Source organism: Polyodon spathula, chromosome 5, assembly GCF_017654505.1.
Source record: "Polyodon spathula isolate WHYD16114869_AA chromosome 5, ASM1765450v1, whole genome shotgun sequence".
In the NCBI taxonomy this organism is placed as follows: Eukaryota; Metazoa; Chordata; class Actinopteri; order Acipenseriformes; family Polyodontidae; genus Polyodon; species Polyodon spathula.
In genome coordinates this window covers 35,600,890-35,622,903 of record NC_054538.1, presented here as the reverse complement: position 1 = coordinate 35,622,903, position 22,014 = coordinate 35,600,890, and the positions used below count along the sequence as shown (strand labels likewise).

General features: G+C 38.5%; 1 protein-coding gene across 9 annotated transcripts in view; it reads left to right on the top strand.

Moving 5' to 3' along the window:
- The first annotated feature begins 12,874 nt into the window (after positions 1-12,874).
- The window catches only part of LOC121315898 (afadin-like), a 114,702-nt gene continuing 105,562 nt past the window's right edge, over positions 12,875-22,014 (top strand). For 7 of the 9 annotated variants that reach the window (XM_041250487.1, XM_041250485.1, XM_041250481.1 and 4 more), the window contains exon 1: positions 12,876-13,176. In XM_041250487.1, the coding sequence (XP_041106421.1) occupies positions 13,075-13,176 (102 nt within the window). In that variant the 5' untranslated portion in view covers positions 12,876-13,074. Of the gene's footprint in view, positions 13,177-22,014 lie in introns of all 9 variants that reach the window. The other 2 variants (XM_041250489.1, XM_041250486.1) reach the window with 1 other exon arrangement.

Sequence of the window (22,014 nt, the reverse complement as noted above, 5' to 3'; positions counted from 1 at the left end):
CATTATCAATGTTGCATCCTCAAAAAAATCAAGCAAGTTAGTTAGACACGATCTCCCTTTCCTAAAACCATGTTGACTGTCTCCCAGGACCCTGTTACCATATAGGTAATTTTCCATTTTGGATCTTATTATAGTTTCCATAAGTTTGCATATAATAGAAGTCAGGCTTACTGGTCTGTAGTTACCTGGTTCAGTTTTGTTTCCCTTTTTGTGGATTGGTATTACGTTTGCAATTTTCCAGTCTGTCGGTACCACCCCTGTGTCAAGAGACTGCTGCATGATCTTGGTTAGCGGTTTGTAAATTACTTCTTTCATTTCTTTGAGTACTACTGGGAGGATCTCATCCTGCCCAGGGGATTTGTTTATTTTAAGAGCTCCTAGTCCCTTTAACACTTCTGCCTCAGTTATGCTAAAGTTATTTAAAACTGGATAGGAACTGGATGACATGTGGGGCATGTTGTCAGTATCTTCCTTTGTAAAAACTTGTGAAAAGTAATCATTTAATATATTTGCTATTTTTTTTTTCTTCATCTACGATTTTGCCATTTGTATCTCTTAAACATTTAATCTCCTCTTTGAATGTTCGCTTGCTGTTGTAATATTGGAAAAACATTTTGGAATTGGTTTTAGCTCCCTTAGCAATGTTCATTTCTATTTCTCTCTTGGCCTTTCTAACTTCCTTTTTGACTTGTGTTTGCAGTTCTGTGTACTCTTTCTGCATACTTTCTTTTTGGTCCTTTTTTAATGCTCTGTAAAGTGCCTTTTTTCGCTGAATATTTTTTTTTAATTGATCTATTAAACCATTTTGGCAATTTAGTTTTACATTTAGATTTGTCTACTTTAGGGATATAATTGTTTTGCACCTCTAGTACTACATTTTTTAAGAACAACCATCCTTCTTCTGTGGGTGTTTTCTCTATTTTACTCCAATCTACTTCTGTTAGTCTCTGTTTCATACCTTCATAGTTTGCTTTTCTAAAATTGTAAACCTTAGCTTTAGTCATTACTTTTGGGGATTTAAAAAAACACTTCAAATGAGACCATGTTGTGGTCTGAGTTTGCCAGTGGTTCTCTGACCTCTGTTTTAGTTATTCTGTCTTCGTTATTTGAAAAGACTAAATCAAGGCATGCCTCCCCTCTAGTCGGTGCCTTGACAAATTGTGTTAGGAAGCAGTCATTTGTCATTTCCACCATTTCTATTTCATCCTTCACGCTACCCACCGGGTTTTCCCATTTTATTTGGGGGAAGTTGAAATCCTCCATTAGTATGGCTTCTCCTTTGCTACACGCATTTCTAATGTCATTGTATAACAGATTATTGTGCTCACCGTCTGAATCTGGCGGTCTATAGCATGCTCCTATTATTATGCCCTTTGAATTTTTGTCCGTTATTCTGACCCATATTGATTCAGTTTTATTTTCTTTGTCCAGGTTTAACACCTGGGCTTCAAGACTGTTTCTTATGTATAGCGCTACCCCTCCTCCTCTTCTGTCCTGCCTGTCTTTCCTATACAGTGTATACCCACAAATATTATATTCGTCCCCATCACTCTCAGACAACCACATTTCTGTAACACCTATCACATCATAGTTACCTGTTAGTGCAGTAGCTTCAAGTTCTAGAATTTTGTTTCTGATACTTCTAGCATTTAGATAAATACATTTAATGGTTGTCTTACCTGAGTTGTTGTTCTTGTTTTGATGCGGTCTCCCTTCTGTTTTTTTGTTGATTTCTCCCCCCTTCCTTTCTAGTTTAAATGCTTCTGAACTTGCTCGAAGATCTTTTCTCCGAGTAGACTGGTTCCCTTGTTATTTAAATGCAGTCCATCCCGTCTATACAGATAGTCCTCGTTGTAGAATGTGGTCCAATGATCAAGATAGGTGAAGCCTTCCCGTGTGCACTACGTCTTCAGCCATGCGTTTTGATTCATTATTTCCAGCTGTCCATATGGTCCTTTGCAAGGTGCCGGTAGTACACCAGAAAATACCACAGTTTTGGTTTTCTCTTTTAATTTCCTTCCTAGCTCTCTGAATTTGTTTTGCAGGGATTTTGGTCTGTCTCTTCCAATGTTGTTTGTACCGATGTGGACGACTACTACCGGGTCGTCTCCTGTTCGTTCTAGGAGCCTGTCCACGTTCTCAGTGATGTGCTTGACCGAGGCTCCCGGAAGGCAGCACACTGTTGTAGTAAGGGGGTCCAAACTGCGAATTGAACTTGCTGTGTTTCTCAATATGGAGTCCCCAGCAATCATGACCTCCCTTCTTTTTGCTGTCTGGTCACCACTGTCAATGGTTGACATGGTTGTATTTACCAATGCTAGATTTGTTATCATAAATCAACATAAAATGTACTGCAATTGTAGACAAGATATTAAAGAGATGGTGACAATAACTATTAAAGGGCAAATAGCTTCAAAATACACTTTCTGAGTCTTGTTGTACTATTCCCTTACATGTTTACAATTATGTAGGATGCTTTGACTATGAGTTTAGTAACTGCTGTTTAGTTTTAGAGTTGCCTGCCATAGATATGGCGCCCTTTGTGTGAGAACCATTTCATAAACAGTAGTGTATTGCCAGATGAGAAACATAAAGAAATGTATTCCAAAGAGACAGAGCACTAGATGGCACTTTCTCTTATTCTAGCAAAACACAGAAGTGTATCTATAGATCTCCCACAATCTGTGGCTCACAATTTACGTTTGCAGGGCAGCGTTTAGTGCTATTAGCAGGATATATGAACTGCAGTGTGACTTAGCACTGCTCTGTAGAGATAACAGGTAAGACAGGAGGACATCTTCACAGCAAGTAACCAATTCAATACAGCCATTTCAAACACAATTCACTGAATTGACATGTGTGATATAACTGGATGTAACAGTTCAATGTTCAAAATCTAAACCTTTGCCTGTACAGATAACTACTTTAAATTATTGTCATTATAAATACACTCTTATCTTCACATCCCAGGCAAGCAAACAAATATCATAATTTAAGGACTATATATTACTTTGATTATAGTATTAGAATGGAACATTTGAGAAACATAAAATCACCATGTACTATCCACCAGTACTGATAGTATTTTTGTAAAGGAAAAGCGCTTATTCTTATTTATCAATTTGTTATATTTACGTTACAGTTTAGTCAAACAATTTATATGTTATTTTTAAACTTGAGGGAAGTTTCAGATAATGCTAACTGATTTTTGCATGGCTGATTCTGTTTTAAGTTCATTGAATTAAAAAGAACAATGAAACACTGAAACAATCCTTGGTACATTACCCCTGGCAATCTCTTCTTTTTGCCAGTTGGAAAGTGTTGGGGATTAGCTGGGGGGGGGGGGGTTTGCAGATATTTATACAGTATGTACCGTGTGGTGCCTGTCGGCTCTCCAGTAAACTCAATGGGAAGAGCTTCCCTTCCTCTCGCTGAGATGATTTAAATTTGAATAAGAAGAAAATGTATCTTTCCAGCAAACTTGTGTAGTACAACCTGAGCTTAGAGTTACATCGACAGGTGGAATGCATAACCCTGCTTGTTTTAGAGGTGTTAAAAAATCGCCCATCTATACCATAACACAAAAGCCCAATTTACAACCTCCCACCTTTCTTATTTCTTCACTCTCTAATTTTCCCTTAATGCAAAGGCCTATTTTATATAAACCACACGATTTCATATTGCTTGTAGAATGCTGCATAGTTATTCATATTTGCTGCAAATTTCCACCTTCTAACCCTAATGTACTGTAAATAATGAAAGGCTGTGTTATTGAGACTTAATGACTTTCTGATGCTGAGATAACAAAACCAAAGTCATGGAAGAGCACAGCGCACATGGTAATATGGTTTCCTTCTGGGGTTTTCACTTCTGCTATATTAACCTCAAAATCGAGTGGAGTGCCAGATATACATATTAATTAAAGTGAATTCCCCAGATTATCTTGAAAGATGTTAACCACAGAATCATACTTCTCTCCCTACAGTCTACTGGCCCAACAGAATACCTTTTTTTTTACCCTGTGATATCAAAGGTTAACGTAACATTACAGTTTCCCATGCTTTTCCCATGCTATTAGTGTAATTAATATGCTTTACCTTTTTTTTTTTTTTACAATGCTGTAACATTGTTACTGTAATTTATAACACTTTGCAATGATTTTATCATGGAATACCGCAGTACACTTGTATAAGGGTATTATTGTTGCTTTACAACTATAAATCTTTGACTACTGTTTTGTTATACATTTATTGCTGAAAGTGTACAGTGTTATATACAGTAAATAGTTTAAAGATGCCCTTAGCATTGTTTGATACTGTAGTTTGTCAGCCGGTGCCTCAATATGGTTTATGGCCGGTGCTCTCCTGTTGAAAAAGCTTCCACAGTGATGGCTATAAATACAGTAACAGTACTTAGGCGACTGCAAGATTATTTATGATTGTGGTAGAGGTGAGCTGTGCCTAAAACAATACAATTGGCCATTTCAAATTTGGAGAAAAACGGGGTCAAAATCAATTGGCGACTACTAAATGAAAAAAATAAGACAGGCTCTAGAGATGTGTCAGATGTCTGATTTACAGAACCTGTTCATAACACCAGTTTTCGTTATCTCAGTTGAAGCATTTAGATCAACTGAATATACCCCAATGTCTTATTTAATACAAATGTCTGAATTGACTGACTGGGTGCTTTCACAAGAATGTACTTTATATGGTTTCTTACTTTTTCAGTCCAAAATGATTGATTGGAAAGTGCCAGATGTGCCATTCTCCTGCAGATCCCCTCTCATGATTGCATTTAACACCAGCCATGCAGTCCTCTACCCTCATGCAATGATACACACTGAGGCAATCTAACTCAGTACCTCAGCAGTAATCTGTGAACTACAGGAGACCAGTGAAAAACTATGATTTGAAATTAATTATTTTTTGAGACAATTGGCTCATTTTAATAATTACATCAAGTTTGCTGTTCATGAAAACAGTTTTCAACAGTATTTTTTATCTGTAAAAATTTATCTAAACAGACGTGCATCTAAATACCACCATCATTCAAATCCTTAAAATAGGGTCCTATATATTTTTATGGACTACACAATAGAATCACATGCACTGTTAGATGTATGATTTACTAAACAATGTTCAATCTTAATGATTCAAACAGCTATGCCACTGTTTAGATCAACTGAATAGACTCCTCTGTGTGAGCAGAGCAATATAGTGGGCCATATTCATAAAAGATGGAGGTAATTTCCAACCATTTAAAAAAATTAACTGTCAGTATTTAACACGCAATTTATAGAAGTACTGCCTGGTTATTTTACCGGCCAGTAATCGGTTTAGTTGTGATTTAAAGTCACAGATTATTATTATTATTATTCCCTATTTAATTTTCTTCTAATCAAGGCTCTGTCCACACTATGCCTTTAAACCGTATTAGTTGCCTTTAAACCGGCTTAAAGTGTTAAATACGGTTTGTGTCCACACTACACAGCGTTTAATACCATACTCAAGAACCGGACGCGAGCCCACCTCAGGGGGTAGTCTTAAGTTCAGTTCTAATTAGATTGCATCAGGTAGTGCAGTTTACCAGAAGTGTGGACACTGTAATATTGTACAACATTTTTTGTGTATCCTCCAATATCCCAAAATGCTTTGTGGTATGTTTGACGAAATATTGGCGCCTGAAGGACTTGCTATCAGAGTTGCCAAGTCCGCTTATAATAAGCAGGATTGGGCTTGTTTTTTTGAGAGTCGTGGTTGAAATTTGCACATACGCCCATACTCTAACATGGGGTGCGCTTATTTTGGGCTTGCTATCAGTGCACATGCCACAATGTGTATTCATATTTGCTTAAAAAAAAAAAAAAAACTGGCACGACATTACTGTTAAACTAGTGGGGAAAATAACAAAAGCACAACGTTAAATTAAGCGACTGCAAATATTAAATGCAAGTTAAAAGAAGGATCGTGATGAACAACTCACGTAATTTGTCAGATCTGTTTGAAATAAAATTAAGGGGACCAGAATTAGGCACAGGCAAGTTGTAGATAAAAAACATAGACTACCCCATTTGAGCCCATATACGACATAGAGTATCTGTCTGTGAAGACAGACTTCATCGTGGCTGTCACCTCCGCTAAGCGTGTCATTGAGCTGCAGGCGCTGTCAGTGCACAGCTCCTGCATGCATATTTGGGACGATGGTGACAGGGTGTCACTGCATACAAACCCTGATTTCCTCCCCAAGGTGATCACAGCCTCCCATGTTAATCAGTCTGTGGAACTGGAGTCCTTTCGCACCCCTGTTTTCTTCGGAGGAGGATGAGAGATTGAATTTCCTCTGTCCATTGTGGGCACTGAGATGCTACATGGATAGGACAAGAGCTTTGCATCATTCTGACCAGCTCTTTGTCTGTCACGTGACACGGACCCTAGGACAGCCCCTCTCAAAGCACCATTTGTCACATTGGATTGTGGACACAAGCTCAACTGCGTATGATGGTGCTGGCTTGCCCCCACCTGGAAGGGTAGCTGTACACTCCACTAGAGGGTCAGCTACATCTTGGGTCCTCTGTCGATATTTGTACTGTGGCTAGCTGAGCTATTGTTCAGGTTCTACTGCCTTAGTGTGGTAGATCCTGCCCTGCCTTTATTAGGCACGAGGGTCCTTGAGGGTGTAAGCTCACATCGTTAATGTGTCCCTCATATGCTGCAGTTCCTTCTCCCTCGCGACGGCTCTGGTATACATGATCCCATACATAAAGTCGTTGGTGGTTGTCATCGAATTAAAAGGAAATGTGAGGTTACTTACCGTAACCCTGGTTCACTGAAAGAGAAGACAATCACCAACCGCTAGGTCGCATCGGTCGCCTTCACGGGTTCAATGGAAAAAGAGAAATGGCTTTCTCAGGATGACGGTTTTAATCCCTCGGAGGGCGGGACCGAGTGCGTCACCCCTGGAAGGGGCCTACCAGCAGCTCTGATATAAAGAGCTCAGTAATACCTACCCAATGGGCAGGCATATCCCATACATAATGTCATTGGTGGTTGTCTTGTTTTTCAGGGAACCAGGGTTATGGTAAGTAACCTAGCGTTTCTCATACAGTACACCTTACCATACAGAAACCTTTTTTAAAACTAAAATAAATCAATGCAAATAGAAAAATCCTGCCTGTCATACAATAATACTTGGTACAGCGATATTAGATTAGAAAACGTTACATATTTCTTGCAATTTATTTGTAGTTACTAAATACAACTTTTTGAACTAACTAACAATCCCGTTTGACACAAATATGTAGTTTTAAATATACAGCTATGACCAAAATCTATAAGAACATAATTTACATCTTTTATTTAACATCATGTAATCAAAGAAACTACAAAATGACATTGCAGAAGTCTACCAGAAGCCATAGTACTACAGTATTTTATGTTAGATTTCAAAATGTCATTTTTCAATTTGTCAGTTTTTTGTTAAGTACAGTATATGGAAAACTAAAGCGGTATGAAATTCAGTATGTTAACGTTACATTGTTCGGCAGGTTTCATTTAACTTTATAAGCCTAAATTAATTATATACAGTGCCTATAGAAAGTCTACACCCCGCTTTGGCAGCAATTACAGCTATGAGTCTGTTGGGATAGGTCTCTAACAACTTTGCACACCTAGATTTGGCAATAGTTGACCATTCTTCTTTACAAAACTGTTCAAGCTCTGTCAAGTTCCTTGGGGAGCGTTGATGGACAGCAATCTTGCCACAAATTTTCGATTGGATTTAGATCGGGGCTCTGACAGGGCCATTCAAGGACATTTACCTTTTTGTTCCTTAAACACTCCAGTGTAGCTTTGGCAGTGTGCTTTGGGTCGTGAAAAGGTGAACTTCCGTCCCAGTTTCAGCTTTCTTGCAGAGGGCAGTAGGTTTTCCTTAAGGACTTCTCTGTACTTTGCTCCATTCATTTTCCCTTCTATCCTGCCAAGTGCCCCAGTCCCTGCCGATGAGAAACATCCTCATAACATGTCACCACCATGCTTCACAGTAGGGATAGTGTTCTTTGGGTGATACGCTGTGTTGGGTTTGCGCCAAACATAACGCTTTGCACTTAGGCTAAAAAGTTCCATTTTAATTTTGTCAGACCACAAAACTTTTTACCACATGGCTACAGAATCTCCTGTGTGTTTTTTTTTTCATATTTCAAACGGGATTCAGAATGGGCTTTCTTGAGTAATGGCTTCCTTCTTGCCACCCTACCATACAGGCCAGATTTGTGGAGTGCTTGGGATATTGTTGTCGCATGCACACTTTGACCAGTCTTGGCCATAAAAGCCTGTAGCTCTTGCAAAGTTGCCATTGTCCTCTTGGTAGCCTCTCTGATCAGTCTCCTTCTTGTTCGGTCATCCAGTTTGGAGGGACGGCCTGATCTAGGCAGGGTCTTAGTGGTTCCATACACCTTCCACTTCTTAATAATCTTATTGACCGTGCTCCAAGGGATATTCAAGGCCTTTCAACAACTTTGTCCTGGAGTTCTTTTGAAAGCGCCTTGGTGCTTATGGTCGAGTCTTTGCTTTGAAATGCACTAACAAGCAGAGGTAACCTACAGGTACTGCTGAATTTATCCTGAAATCATGTGAATCACTAGCCAATAATTATTTTATACATTTAGACCCATATTCATAAAAGTTACCCTCTCCATTATCATGCCAGTAATAGTGTTTAACATGACAGTATTTCATCGGGTGATGCATAAACGCCATTTAATTTAAAAAAACATCACTCATCATGGCGTTTGAGTAACGTGCCCTTTAGAGACCAATTTTCTCATTAGTATTTATTCTTCTGATTCATAAATCTGTATTGTGTCGTTAACTGACCCATAATACCAGTGAACAAATGACACGTTGGCCAAAACAAACAAACTGACACACGGATAATAATCATAACAAGTAGCGTGCTGGTACTGAACCAGCACGCGTAGCAATTGTTTCTTCTTCTTCTTCTTGTACCTCCTCTTACTCCCGTTCTCTACTCCTGAACACCTCTTCTCTGCAGCCGAAGCTACAGGGATTAATGAGCTATTCATTATCTTATTTACCCCTCGACCACATTCTGCACAGGTTTACTAAAGATATGTGACTGTGAGCTAATTCGATAATTACTAGCCGACAGTCGTGCATTCTCACAAGGTATTTTTTTAAAAATGCAAATCAATAACAAATAACGACGGACGACACCTCGCTCATTCTACCAATACGTAATAGAAAATAAAACATATAGGCAGAGAGGTGGGGAGTACCCCATCACAGGGCCAAAATAAAAAGTTCAAACAAAACAAACAGGCTGGGCATTTGCCTTGACTATAAAGTTTGCAAAACAGTACAAAATCACAGCACTCACACTCACTCACACTTTACTGCTGCCACAAGCCTATTTTTTATTTGATATTATACATCGTTGTCAAAGTAATTTATCTACAAACTTTATTACTTTTTGACTTGGAACCAGAATTTGAGATGAATGGAAATGAATTTTTTGAAAACACAGCAGCCTCCAAAAATATTGGAACATTCTATCATTTAAATGTACGTAGTTGAATTGTTGCTACATCTGGTACCTCATGTGTTGAGACTCCAATTCACTCCAGTGGACAGATGTAATTAGACCACGTGTGACAGTGTATAGTAATAATGCAGTTAAAATAGTTATACAATTAACAATGTTAAAAATAGCTAATGAGGAGAGAACTTGATTTTAAAACCTTTGCTAACACCATTGTGTTGGTTATTACCCCTTAATAGTACAAGTTAAGTATGAGCGATTATGGTCTTAGTATTTCTTGTAAGGATTTTGTCTTTTATATTCTTAGTGAAGAGACACTATGTTTCCTCAAAGGCCTAAGAGTCACTGGTTTTATGCTATCTTTTCCAGGACAGCAATTTCAGTGACTCAGCTTCAAATTTCCACTTTTACTAAAGAAAAAGTCAGGTTTCATGAAACAGACTGTTCTGGAAATACTCACATTACATTCTCTCTCAGCATTCATTTAAAGAGTAATTTTCTCAGAGACACACTGTGCTGAAACTTGCAGCAACAAACAGTGCGCAAGAAAAATATATTTATATTCCAACCTTTCCTCTAAGAGTGTATAATCTAGATTTGCTACTGTAGTGTGTCATAAGTCATTCTTCTACAAAGGCTGTTATGTTTATAAAACCACAACTATACAATTGATTTGTGAATAATGAAGTCTGCTTTTAAGCATTTTTAGAGTCTCTCCTCTGTACATTAAGCAGGTATGTTTTCTCCTGCTATTCTTTCTTACTGGGGTTAAGATCAAATAACAGTAACTAAAGTGCTTCTGTGCAGTATCTGTCATACTGCAGAATGTCAATGGTTCAAGACTTCATTATAGCAGAGGCGGTACAGTACATGACGTATGTCCATTGGATCATTTTCCTTTTTTGGCTAAACAGAATATAATGAACTACTTAATGGCCTTGTGACAGGGTAACATCGCAGCTCAGGGTAGCTACCAGCAGGAAATAGATCAGAGAGACAGAAAGCTGCAGTTCTAAAGCACTGTTATACAGGCTGGGCTTTCGCCTTCACTAAAAAGTTGGCAAAACAATAGCCCCACAAACTCTTCCAACAAACAAAGGATTTCTGGCTCCTTTTATACATGTGGCCACTTTCCAATTACCTAATTGATTGCTGGCAGGGACAGATTTAACCTGCCATCCCTGCCAACCTTACATTCCCACACACACACTTTACACTGCCTCACTCCTTGTGCAAAGCACACAATGCTGCCAACAGCCACCTCCCCCCTTGAAACACCAACCCCCTTCCACATTGTTCATCTTTCTCCCCCTGGATTCTTGTGGACGGGTTGGCGGGTGGGTTGGTCCCAACTCTGGTGCTTCCCCTTGGAGGCCGAAGATCGATGACAGGGGACCCATGCAACGTGTATGGGGCATCGGGAACGCAGGCTGGTGACCAACTGGGAGAGGTGCAAGCCCCAGTGACCATGGAGTGACGTTTGGGCCACCAGGGGGAGCGCAGCTGGAGACCAGGCCAGACCAAAGGTCCCCCAACACAAGTGCCAAGTGTCTAGGAGCCTGAGTCGAGGGCTCTGACTCATAGGCACTGCTATTGGTATCATCGCTTGAGAAGGGCCCTCTGGTAGTGGTAATGCAGGCAGTGGCGACGCTGGCAGTAGGACGGGGAAATCCAGCAGCGGAGTGGGGCACTAACTACCCACAAGCTCCATACCATTGAGCCCCTTCTTCCTCCATCAGCTGCTGCTGGTCGTGCCAGTCTTACATTTTCTTAAACTTTTTAAACTGCAGTCCTGCTCTTAGTCTCTATCCTACTTCTTACACCGCCTGTGACAGGATAGTGTGGTGGCACAAGACGTCACCAGTAGGAACTAGAGACTCAGAAAGAAGCTGCAGTGGAGTGCCGTTGCACACTTTATTAAACAAACAAACAGGAACACAAAATAAACACGGCATGAGGGCCTGTGGCAGGCTGATTTGAGCAGTGACATCAGACCTGGATGAAGGGTGAGATGAATGGTAATCACACACCAGACTGGGGTATGAAACACACTGATGTGTGTATTTATCAAACCAAATAAAATATTTAACAAAACACAAAACAAACGGCACGTGGGCCAAAACAAACAAACTGACACACAGATAATAATCATAACAAGTAGCGTGCTGGTACTGAACCTGCACGTGTAGCAATTGTTTATTATTATTATTATTATTATTATTATTATTATTATTATTATTATTATTATTATTATACCTCCTCTACTCCCGTTCTCTACTCCTGAACACCTCTTCTCTGCAGCCGAAGCTACAGGTTCCTATAGTGGTGACCGAGGGATTAACTAGCTATTCATTATCTTATTTACCCCTCAGCCACATTCTGCACAGGTTTACTAAAGATACGTGACTGTCAGCTAATTCAATATTTACTAGCCGACAGTCGTGCATTCTCACAAGGTATTTTTTTAAAAATACAAATCAATAACAAATAATGACGGACGACACCTCGCTCATTCTGCAAATACGTAATAGAAAATAAAACATATAGGCAGAGAGGTGGGGAGTACCCCATCACAGGGCCAAAATAAAAAGTTCAAACAAAACAAAACAGGCTGGGCATTTGCCTTGACTATAAAGTTTGCAAAACAGTACAAAATCACAGCACTCACACTTCACTGCTGCCACAGGACTATTTTTTATTTGATATTAAAATCCAATTAATTGAGGCCATGTACAGTTTATATACACGTTTTCTATATACAGTAAATTCTATATATACATTGTTAAAATGATTGATAAACAACAGCACGGATATGGGTTCAATCCCCTCTCACAATTTACAGTAATAAGAAAAAGTATATAAATGTAAGTGTTCTCTTATGATATTCAATGGCCCAAGAGAAATGTACCAGATGTGAAAAAACAGAAAAGCGAGTTTGCTTGCCTATAAATTGAAGTAACCACTTAGCTTGGAAGTTACATAGAGCATACACTGTCTTAAAAGGAAATTTGGAAAATACTGTTTTCTGGAAGTCAGTACATTTAAACACTATTCTATCGTACAGTATCAGAACAAGTTAAATTAGATGGGAACTTTTGATTTTGAAGAAACAAACAAAAAAAAAACATATTTAGCTCTACTACTATGAAATGAAGAAACAAACAAAATAAACAAGGTTCAGGCTCCTGTGCGTTATTGTGAGTGCTGCAACCAGTTTACTGAAAGCGCGGTCACGAATTGTAACGATGTACGGCGGCGCGCATGGAATTAGACTTAGCTCTTCCCAGGGAGAGGGAGAGGTAATAGAAACCAAACCACACCACAGACATAGAAGGGAACACGGAAATAACAGGAGCAGTGAGAAGAGGTGTAGAGGAGAGACAGCACAGAACCGCTTCAGAACTACAGCACAAATTACCATATTTTCGTCCAAGATTTTATTTCTGAAAAAAAAAAAAAATAATATTATTGTTATTTAAAATAAATAAATAAATAAAATATCATTCCGGATTCAGAATGTCGGGAAGCCGGGAGGACGAGCGGCGAAAACTCGCAGACATCATTAACCACTGGAATGCTAACCGGCTTGACCTGTTCGAGATCAGTCAGCCCACCGAGGTGAGTCCCCGGACCTGCTGTAGTTGCAGGCCGCATAGGGATCACCCCAAAATCTTTATAGAAGCAGTTTAAGGGGGTAATGGGAGGAGTGGTGCAAACTGATACGAATGATCGATTAATACCTGTTGGATTAGGGTTTATGGTAAACAAGATAGTGTGCAGGTTGGGGCATTCATTTTGTATTGCCATTACACTACTGCCACTATAGCAAGTGCGTGATTTTGTTTAATTTTATTTGCATGGTCCATCACTACAAACACTAGTATTACATCGGCAGTGCTAGTCACGTTCGTGTACAGGTTGGTTTTACGCTAGGCAGCAGTATGTACAGTGTTTCGTTCTGATCAACGCTTTTTTTTTTACACCGGAATATTTGCCTAACATTCCCTATAAAGCGCTGGACACAAAAACGGTCATGCACAAACTAACCGAGTGAACATTGTAATGCAAACGCTATCCTTCGGTGTTAAAGATGCATCACACGTGTGTTCTTTAGGTTGATTCCATGATCTGGGTTGATAATCATTTCGTAAAAATGATACTTTGCCTGTAAGAGTGTGACTAGTTTCTGTCTCATTTGGTTTCAAAACTTTGCGAGGTTGCCAAGTTTGGAGAGGAAAAAGTAAACATATGGGTGGCTTTTGCCAGGGGAGGTTAAATGATCTACTCCGAGCAAAGCAAGCAGTTGACCTAAAAGTCCAAAATAAAAATATCTTCTGTTGTGTGGTTTGAGCTTGTGGCCAGTGCGTGTCTTGTCAGAGTTGATCATGACAGTGTGGGACTGGTGTAGCTGGTTTTCGTGCATGTCGTTCTGTGTTAACAAAACAGCAAGCAAAATTGGCGCTTCTTGGAGTGCTGTAGATTGAGATAGCTGTGATTTAGGCACGAATTAATGTAAGAGTGGTTTGGGGGTTTCACATTTTTAATTGGCAACATTCTGGAGAGAGCGTCAGTTTAAAATTAATACAGTTGCGTTAGTAACCCCTCTAACTTGTTTCTGCTCAGCACAGCAGCATTTGCTACTTACATACTAATTACTAGTTGTACAAAATCAGTGTGTCTAGTCAGGTTTTCTGAATTATTTTTGTCTTGTATTTTTAAAACACAATCAACATAAAATTGCTTAATTTTATGTGGAGTGACAGGGGCATATGATAGTGTCAATACTGTTTTGAATGATTTCCTAGATGTTTACATGGTCTTTTCAGAATTGAAACAGTAAAAAAAGAAAAAGGGTGTAACTGTTGCTGCAGTGCAGCAAGTTCTACCGAGTGTACCAAATAATGTTTAAAGGGGCATATATATTGCAGATAGGATCTGATAATAAGCTGATTACCACAATAGCCAATAGCAAGCAGTACACATTCCTAAAACCCACAAACTAATACTAGTTCAAGATTACTGCATGGAGTCAGGTCCAAATAATATTTAGATTTTATTACCATACAGTTTTATCACCCTGAGGCTGTTGTAGTCAACTTATTTTTATTACATGTTACAAAATGTGCGGTAAATGCTCGATATGTCTTAAGACACAATAACAAAATAGCTATAAAGGGGGAGTACCTGTATTTGTTAGTTCTTTCTCATGTCATCCTGCAGCTTCTAGGAGTTGCTGCCTTGGCCTTCTACTGTAGTTCTAAACTTGGCTGCCTACCAAATTATTTAGAGGTGTGCTTTTGTCTGAGATATGTACAGAGGCACTTTAAGACTGTGTTGGCAACTGGCCATCAATACGTCTTGCTCTGCAGAAGTGCAAAGGACAGTCTGCCGGCTGTTCTTGTTTTTCCTAATTTTCATTACAGCTGCAACAAAAGGCTTTGCTCATAAGCAACACAGTGCCTTGTAGGAGCAAAGGCCAAACAAGAGCCATCTTGTAGGGATGTATTTTGTAGAATAGATGGCCATTCAAGCTGGGAAGACCCAGGGTCTGGCACAAGCTTTAGTCAACCAGATACGTCCAGGATGTCATTTTGCTTATAGCTCCAGGACAATTGGTCCATGGGTAGAAAAGAATGATGCATTGTCTTGCTAATGAATTGTCTGAGGCAACTTATTGTACACTCAGTATGTATAGGTGAGACTTTAGCTGAGCAAATTAAACTAAGCTAAAATTGAAAACCTGACTTGCCTCCAAAACAAGATTGCATCATAATAAATTAATAAAGTAATACTAATGCCAGGAAAATAGAAAATCCAATGTAATGCAAACATGTAAAATACCTTTTGGAGGTTAGTTAATGTGCCCTCGCTTTCAGCTGTGAAAAATTTGAACAGGACTGTATGTGTTTTTGAATTTTCAGTGACTGACAATGCTAGGGACAAATGGGCAATTGTGTGGCTCTTGTACCTGATGTTTAGTAACGCGCTGCACAAATAAATTTGTCTCCTTTTTTTAAAAATAAATGGGTTTTTTTATATTATGTTTGAAAGTTTGTGTTTTCTTGTTTAGATGATTGGATATTTGAACTATGAAAGCTTGTGACTGTTGTAACTTGGGAACAACTTGTTTGATTGATTTGAATATGTTTGTAATGTCATGCTATTTCCTCATTCATCCAATTCCAGCATTAGCACCTACTAACAAAACTGACAGATGTGAATTGGCTTAGTCTGCCTAGTGCATTGCAGTTTTCAATTCAATTGACAAGCCTTGTGTTTTATTTGGCACAGAAGAGAGAATTTATTGGTGTGCATTCTTTTTGTTTTTGTTAAGCCTCAGTGAGTCAACAGTAAAATTTGTGTTTCTCTGATCAAACCCACAGACAAGGGCACTGCTGTACATAGTTTAAAAAAATGACTCGTGTACTGTACAGTATTGTTTTTGTTTTTTTTTGCACCACGCCTTTATGAAATCTTTGGTTTATGATCAAGGTGTCCTGAATGCAAAATAATCCCTTTAACAGTCAAAGAAAACCCTGCTGTTTGTTTTATAAATTGGATGCAGATTTCATTTCCACTTGAAAGCTGATACAAAGCACTCTGGCTCATTTTATTTTAAAGTGTGAAAATGAAGGTCCAACTTAAATTCAGGTGGTTAAAGGGTTTATTCTAGTTGCCTCAAAGTATTCTAGTGGCGTAAATTATCTGTTAATACAAGCACACGGAAAGAAACAGTCTCCCGTAAGGGGAACTCATTCTTTTTTGGAAACATTCATACACAATAGCATACTGTAGTTGTGTGCGGTAGCATGTATTGCATGCTTGCTGTGCTTTTCACATCCCAATTGCTAACTGATTAAGTAAGAATGAGAGAAATCAAAGTACAAGCCCTTGATCGGTATTTCTTTTTTTTTTTTTTTCAAACTGTACCCCTTCTGTCTGGAGGTTTCAGCTCAAGTACCCAGTTACAATTTTCGCTCTACTGAATGGTACCACAGTTGCAATAAAACTAAAGGTGGAATAATCAGATTAACAATTTTTTCCCAAATTTATTTAATGTATAATTTATGTTGCAACAGTTTGGGACTGACAAACTGCTGGTTAGGTATAGAATATTAATCAGTCATTCTTAAAACTTTAATCTCTGAACTTATCTTCTCTGTTCAGTGATAAACATTGTTGGCATTGTTCGGTATCCAACCCTGATTCTGGTTTTCTCTCACTCACTCGCTCACTCGCACACGCTGTGATGATGGATAAATGGTTAGGGTGGATAAACGATGGATTTCTGTATAATGTACTTTCATGTTAAAAAACTAACTACAACAAAGCCTGAATTGCCTGCACAGTGAATGGTCAGGCCCAGTTAAGAGTGCAGCAGCTATGGAACAGGTGCAGTGAAGACTTGCTCACGAAGATCCACCAGCGCCAATCAGTCTATCTGAAGGACCCACCCTTCTGTTCAGCCAGTTGTATGGTGATACATTTTGTGATGTGGAGTCCCTGTGGCCAAATTCTCTTGTAACCAAAGCCAGTTTAGAACCTAGGCCTCCAGAACTGGAAGCCAGACAGTTTCTCTTTCTTTCCTGATCTGAGGCTTCTTTTTAATCTTGCTGTCTGGTCATTACAGTTCAGTACTCTCAATACACAATTCCTGTTGTTTTAGTGCAACAATAAATGAAAGGAGATTAATCTTATAATAAGGAGTGTAGAACCCTGAACTGTCAGTCCCCATTAATCTCTGGTGGGGCTCTAGAATTTCTGGCTTTAGGATATCTACACTAGGGTTGGGACGATTTACGATAGCTCGGTAATATATCGAACAGAAGTCATGATAAAAAAAATTGCGTTATAAAAAAAAAAGGATAATATTATATTCATCTTTTTTAAAGACGGCTGAAATTTTTATGCTGTTTTTTTTTAATTATTCCAGAAGTAATTCCAAATATTCCATCTGTTCTAGTAATATTGAATTAATAAGTCTTGTGTGTTGGAGCAGCCACTGCTTCCACCCTCACGATGACCCAGTGGGTGTGAGGCGCTTGCGAGGTTTCATTGAGAAAGCAGCAGTGAGCACCCTCTTTCAAAACAGCTTAACAAAAATGAAAAACAAAAAGTTCAATATCTATTTCTTTATTCTTGGAAAATGGAGGTGCCCCATGTACAAAATATGCTACACTAAGGTTATCATACCAACAGAAAACAATTGTGGACTATTTTAGAAAATAGCAGGTAGGCTGTGTTTTTCTTGCACCCACATGCAGAATAAATCATTCTATGTAAATTTAAAATTGATGTATTTCTTTGTTTGCAGTATATGTAAGGTACCGTATGGTATCGTACCTTGTTAATGCAGCAACATTAGCTATTTTGTTTTGTGTACTATTAAGTAGTTGGGTAAATAGTGTGCTAAATTCCTTTAAACAAAGCAAGGACTGTGCAACGATTCCAAAATTGCAGTAGAAAGTGACCTGATATCGGCAGTCTGGGGAGCAATGGATGCCTGCTAGTTGCATAACAACACATTGGTCTTAGGAAATGCACCCTAGCCAGGAGGACACTCAATTTCACACACTTCATTATCTCTGCCCTTACTCTAACAGTGTCTTTATACATCTTATATAATGGCCTTGAGAGTAAGTGTTGCACGCAAACACTGAAAAAGTATTTCAAGCCTTTCTCATGTACCACTTATGGCTTTAAAATATTGCAGATAACACACTTTTTTTTTTTTTTTTAGCTCTGGAAAGCTCAATTTAAGGTTATTTGTGTCAGTAGGAAGTTTTGCCTTTTTTTTTTTTTTCCTCTTTCTGAAGGAATGTAAAACCCTGCCTTAGCCTGCAGGCATACATGTGTGACTGTGGCACTAAGCATGTGACACAGAGCCCCACCCATTTGCCAAAGACTTCCCAGTGTTCCTGTTGTACCCTTGCTGTCTCATATTCTAGTAACTCGTGTTTATTAATGCTTTGGTTAATGAAAGGATTGGATTTTGTTATGATGTGTCTGAAACATATGCGGTATATTGGTAATACCTGTGAAATTTATGTTCCATACATAAAATATAATAAATTAATCCTGGAAAATAAATTGCTACTTTTAACTGTGTTTGCTTCTGGGAGCTAGGTTGGCACTGTTCAGGAAATGTGACTAGCAACAGGAAAGATGAAGCCTTTGTTCAATAGGCAGTTTGTCTAGTTTTCCATTTGCATGTGAAGAGGCATTTATAAATGTGAACTACACACGCCAGAGGTTTCCAGTGCTAATTTGTATCTATCCAAGTAGTAGGGTCATTTTATAGAGAAATTACAAAAGAAAAGCACATTTTGTTGTTCACTTATCTTCAGTACATAAACTGGTCCCACGGAGAGTTACCATTTGGAAGATATACGTTCCAGTTAAGAGAATTTAAATGTGGTATGTAACATGCTGAAACTTAAGTCGGACCCTGAAGTCTGAAGACATAGAGAAATCTTCTAGTTGAAACATTTGTAATTAAACTTACTAAGTTTCTTTTAGTATTTCTACCATCAACACTGTTGAATGTTTAATAGTCATGGATGGCCCTCATGTTAAAAGTGGCCTATGAAATGGGAAAGTATTGGCAAACCCTATTTTAATAATACTTCATAAAGCACAGGTACCTGTTCAAATGCAAAGTTGGCACATTGTACTTTACTACAGCTTCTAAAGTGTGACTGTTTTTAACCTGTTTCGAAATACCCTGTTATGCAACCTGCATACCAGTGGAGACCTTGATAGTAAACAAAGCACCATTGCTAGGCTACACCTCTACTCTCATTGGTTGATTCACAGTGCCACATGGAAACTCCTGAGGTGGAACAGGCTGCAGCCCTACCTTGCAGTCTCTTTCCTTTTCAATTCCAGTATTTCCATTTTATCTAGGCAACATCCACCACTCAAACCATAGGACTGTTTTAAAATACAGAAATCCCTGGTTAGGAGAATGTCCCTCGAGAAGCAAGGGAATTGTTCTCTAAGGCAGAGTTGACCACCGGGCACATTATGCCAAGGCCAGTCACGATATGAATCAATGAATACAAATGTTTTTATTACTTGTGTCCATCAACGTACGAAATGAACAGAATAAGCAAGAGGAAAGTAATAGGCAAGTCTATGTTAATAAACTCTAATGATAAACTGACTGACAAACTAACATTAATAAACTAACTTTAATAAAATTAAATAAAGCACCTCCGCATACAGTAAAAATTCAGCAGTGGCTCTAACGTTAATTATGGATACGGGAGTTCATTTTAACACAGTGGTTATTAACACAGCGCCCCTACGCCCCTCTCACGGTGACCTTTGTATTAAAATTTAAAACAACATGAACAAGTTACAACTTGACAATCTCTGAGTTTTAGTCAGAGGTTCATTTGTATAAATAAACGTACCGGATCATAATTGAGGAAGATGGATACGTTTTTTGTTTCTTAACCAAATGTACTGGTCTTGATTTGCAGTAGCTTCCACATGCTTGAAGTTCTCATCTGCTTGTTTGTTTCATGCCTCATTGTTAGTGTTTGTAGCTGCATTGCGACCTTTGCCTAACCATCTTTTAACATAATCTTCAGGTTTGAACAATACCAGTGGCATGGCGACTAATTTGAACAAGAGCAACAGGCGCTAGTTTGTTAAAGTTTGGGTTGTGAAAAATATAAATAATTTCTGACTAGTATATATCGTTGCTAAATATTAGTATCGTTATAGAACACTTGTCATTCAGTTCGTGGAACAGGAAAGTGTTTTTTTTTTTTTATTGTAGGCATACATGCTATGTAGCTACATAGTTCATTTTTGCAACAAAAAATATATAAATTGTATAACTTTTGCCTGTCAGAGAAAAAGGCACCGGATCTGGTGCAATCGGGCAAATCCTTGCCCGCAGTAATATCAGCTGCCATCAGCAGTAATCTGATGCAGCATGTCATGTTTCAGGCAAATCTTCTTTCGGTGCAAAGTGAAGGTAGTTACACACAACAAAAGGCCAACCAATAGAATGTTGGCCAAAGCTGGGAAGAGGTTGTCGCCATAGCAACCAGTAGCAGCACCAGTGCAGTTGAAATGTTTGCGGCAGTTGGTCATTTAAAGTCTTGCGATGGTTCCAATATTTTATGACTTGGCTTGGCATTTACAAAATACGACTGACGGCAGCGGCTCCAGGGTCTACTGTCAAAACAGTAAGATTACACTACACACTGTTGGTTTCATAAAGACACTCTGTATGGAGACACGACTATTTTTAAATCTAGCAAATAACACTGCAGAATTTGGAAAGAAACGATTGAGAGCATTGTGTGTTTACTTTAAAAGGGGCACTATTTAAATTACAGTCAGGTACCAGTAATACATAGCAGTGAACCTGTTTTAGAGCAACTAGTCAGTCAACACGCCTTTATCAGTGTTTCATATTTTATCCTGGTTGTTATTATAATGCCAGTAAAACGCTAAACTTAATTTGTGGAGTGCTGGACATAGGATTACTTTCACATGACATTGCTGGACTGTTACTAAACAGTTTCATATTTTTTATTGTTATTGTAAATGACAGCAATAAGCTAAACAGGTCTTTTCAAAACACCTTTATTTGTAGACTGAACTACTCTGTTAGTGGAATACTGTAAATATGATTCTCACAACTGTGCTGGACATTTGGTTTCCTGAACTGCTGTAATATAATTCTTAGGTTTTCCTGCTTATTTGTGCCAGCAGTGCACCAAGTGATGTCTGTAAACATTATGACAGGTTTGAGGTGTCTTCAGGTGCTTTTACTTATTATAGCAACAAGTCTGATTGGGGGGGGGGAGAGAATTGTGATAATGTTTATTAAATTTACTTATTTTAACTAGCAACATTATATTTATGTTCAAATGCCATATTTAATTATTGATAAAATGTGGGAACAAATGGAATTAGTCATTTTTGAAAAACGTAGTTTGGTATTCCCAAGAATGGACAAATAGTAGCCCTAAAGATGGTTACAATTGAAGGCAGTGCAGACGCCAGTGTTTTATGCAGTAGAGTAAAGCAATTTTATGCAGGCCCCCAGTTAATCATGCAGTCTGTGTCTATGATAACAACTGACAGGGCTGCATAGGAGGATCAGAGGATGTTTCAAAATAAGCCACAATACATTTATTGTTTAAATTTAAAGTAAATTGCAAAATTGTTGAGATACTTGTGTGTTTCAAAATTGTATAATGCAACAAAAATGTATTGAAAGGGTTAATGCGTTATTCCTACTGATAATTTACCCTTTCGCAGTAAAAACGTCAAGTTTTTCTGTATCTGAAAAGCTTAGAGGGAACGCTGTCACATCCTTGCAATATATCAAGGTGCATAGTTGCTGTTAATTCTTAGTGATTTGCAGCCTGTTAACGAGGTGATTTATAATGCTGTTGCGTGGCAAGTTTCCCATATGCAGAGGATCAA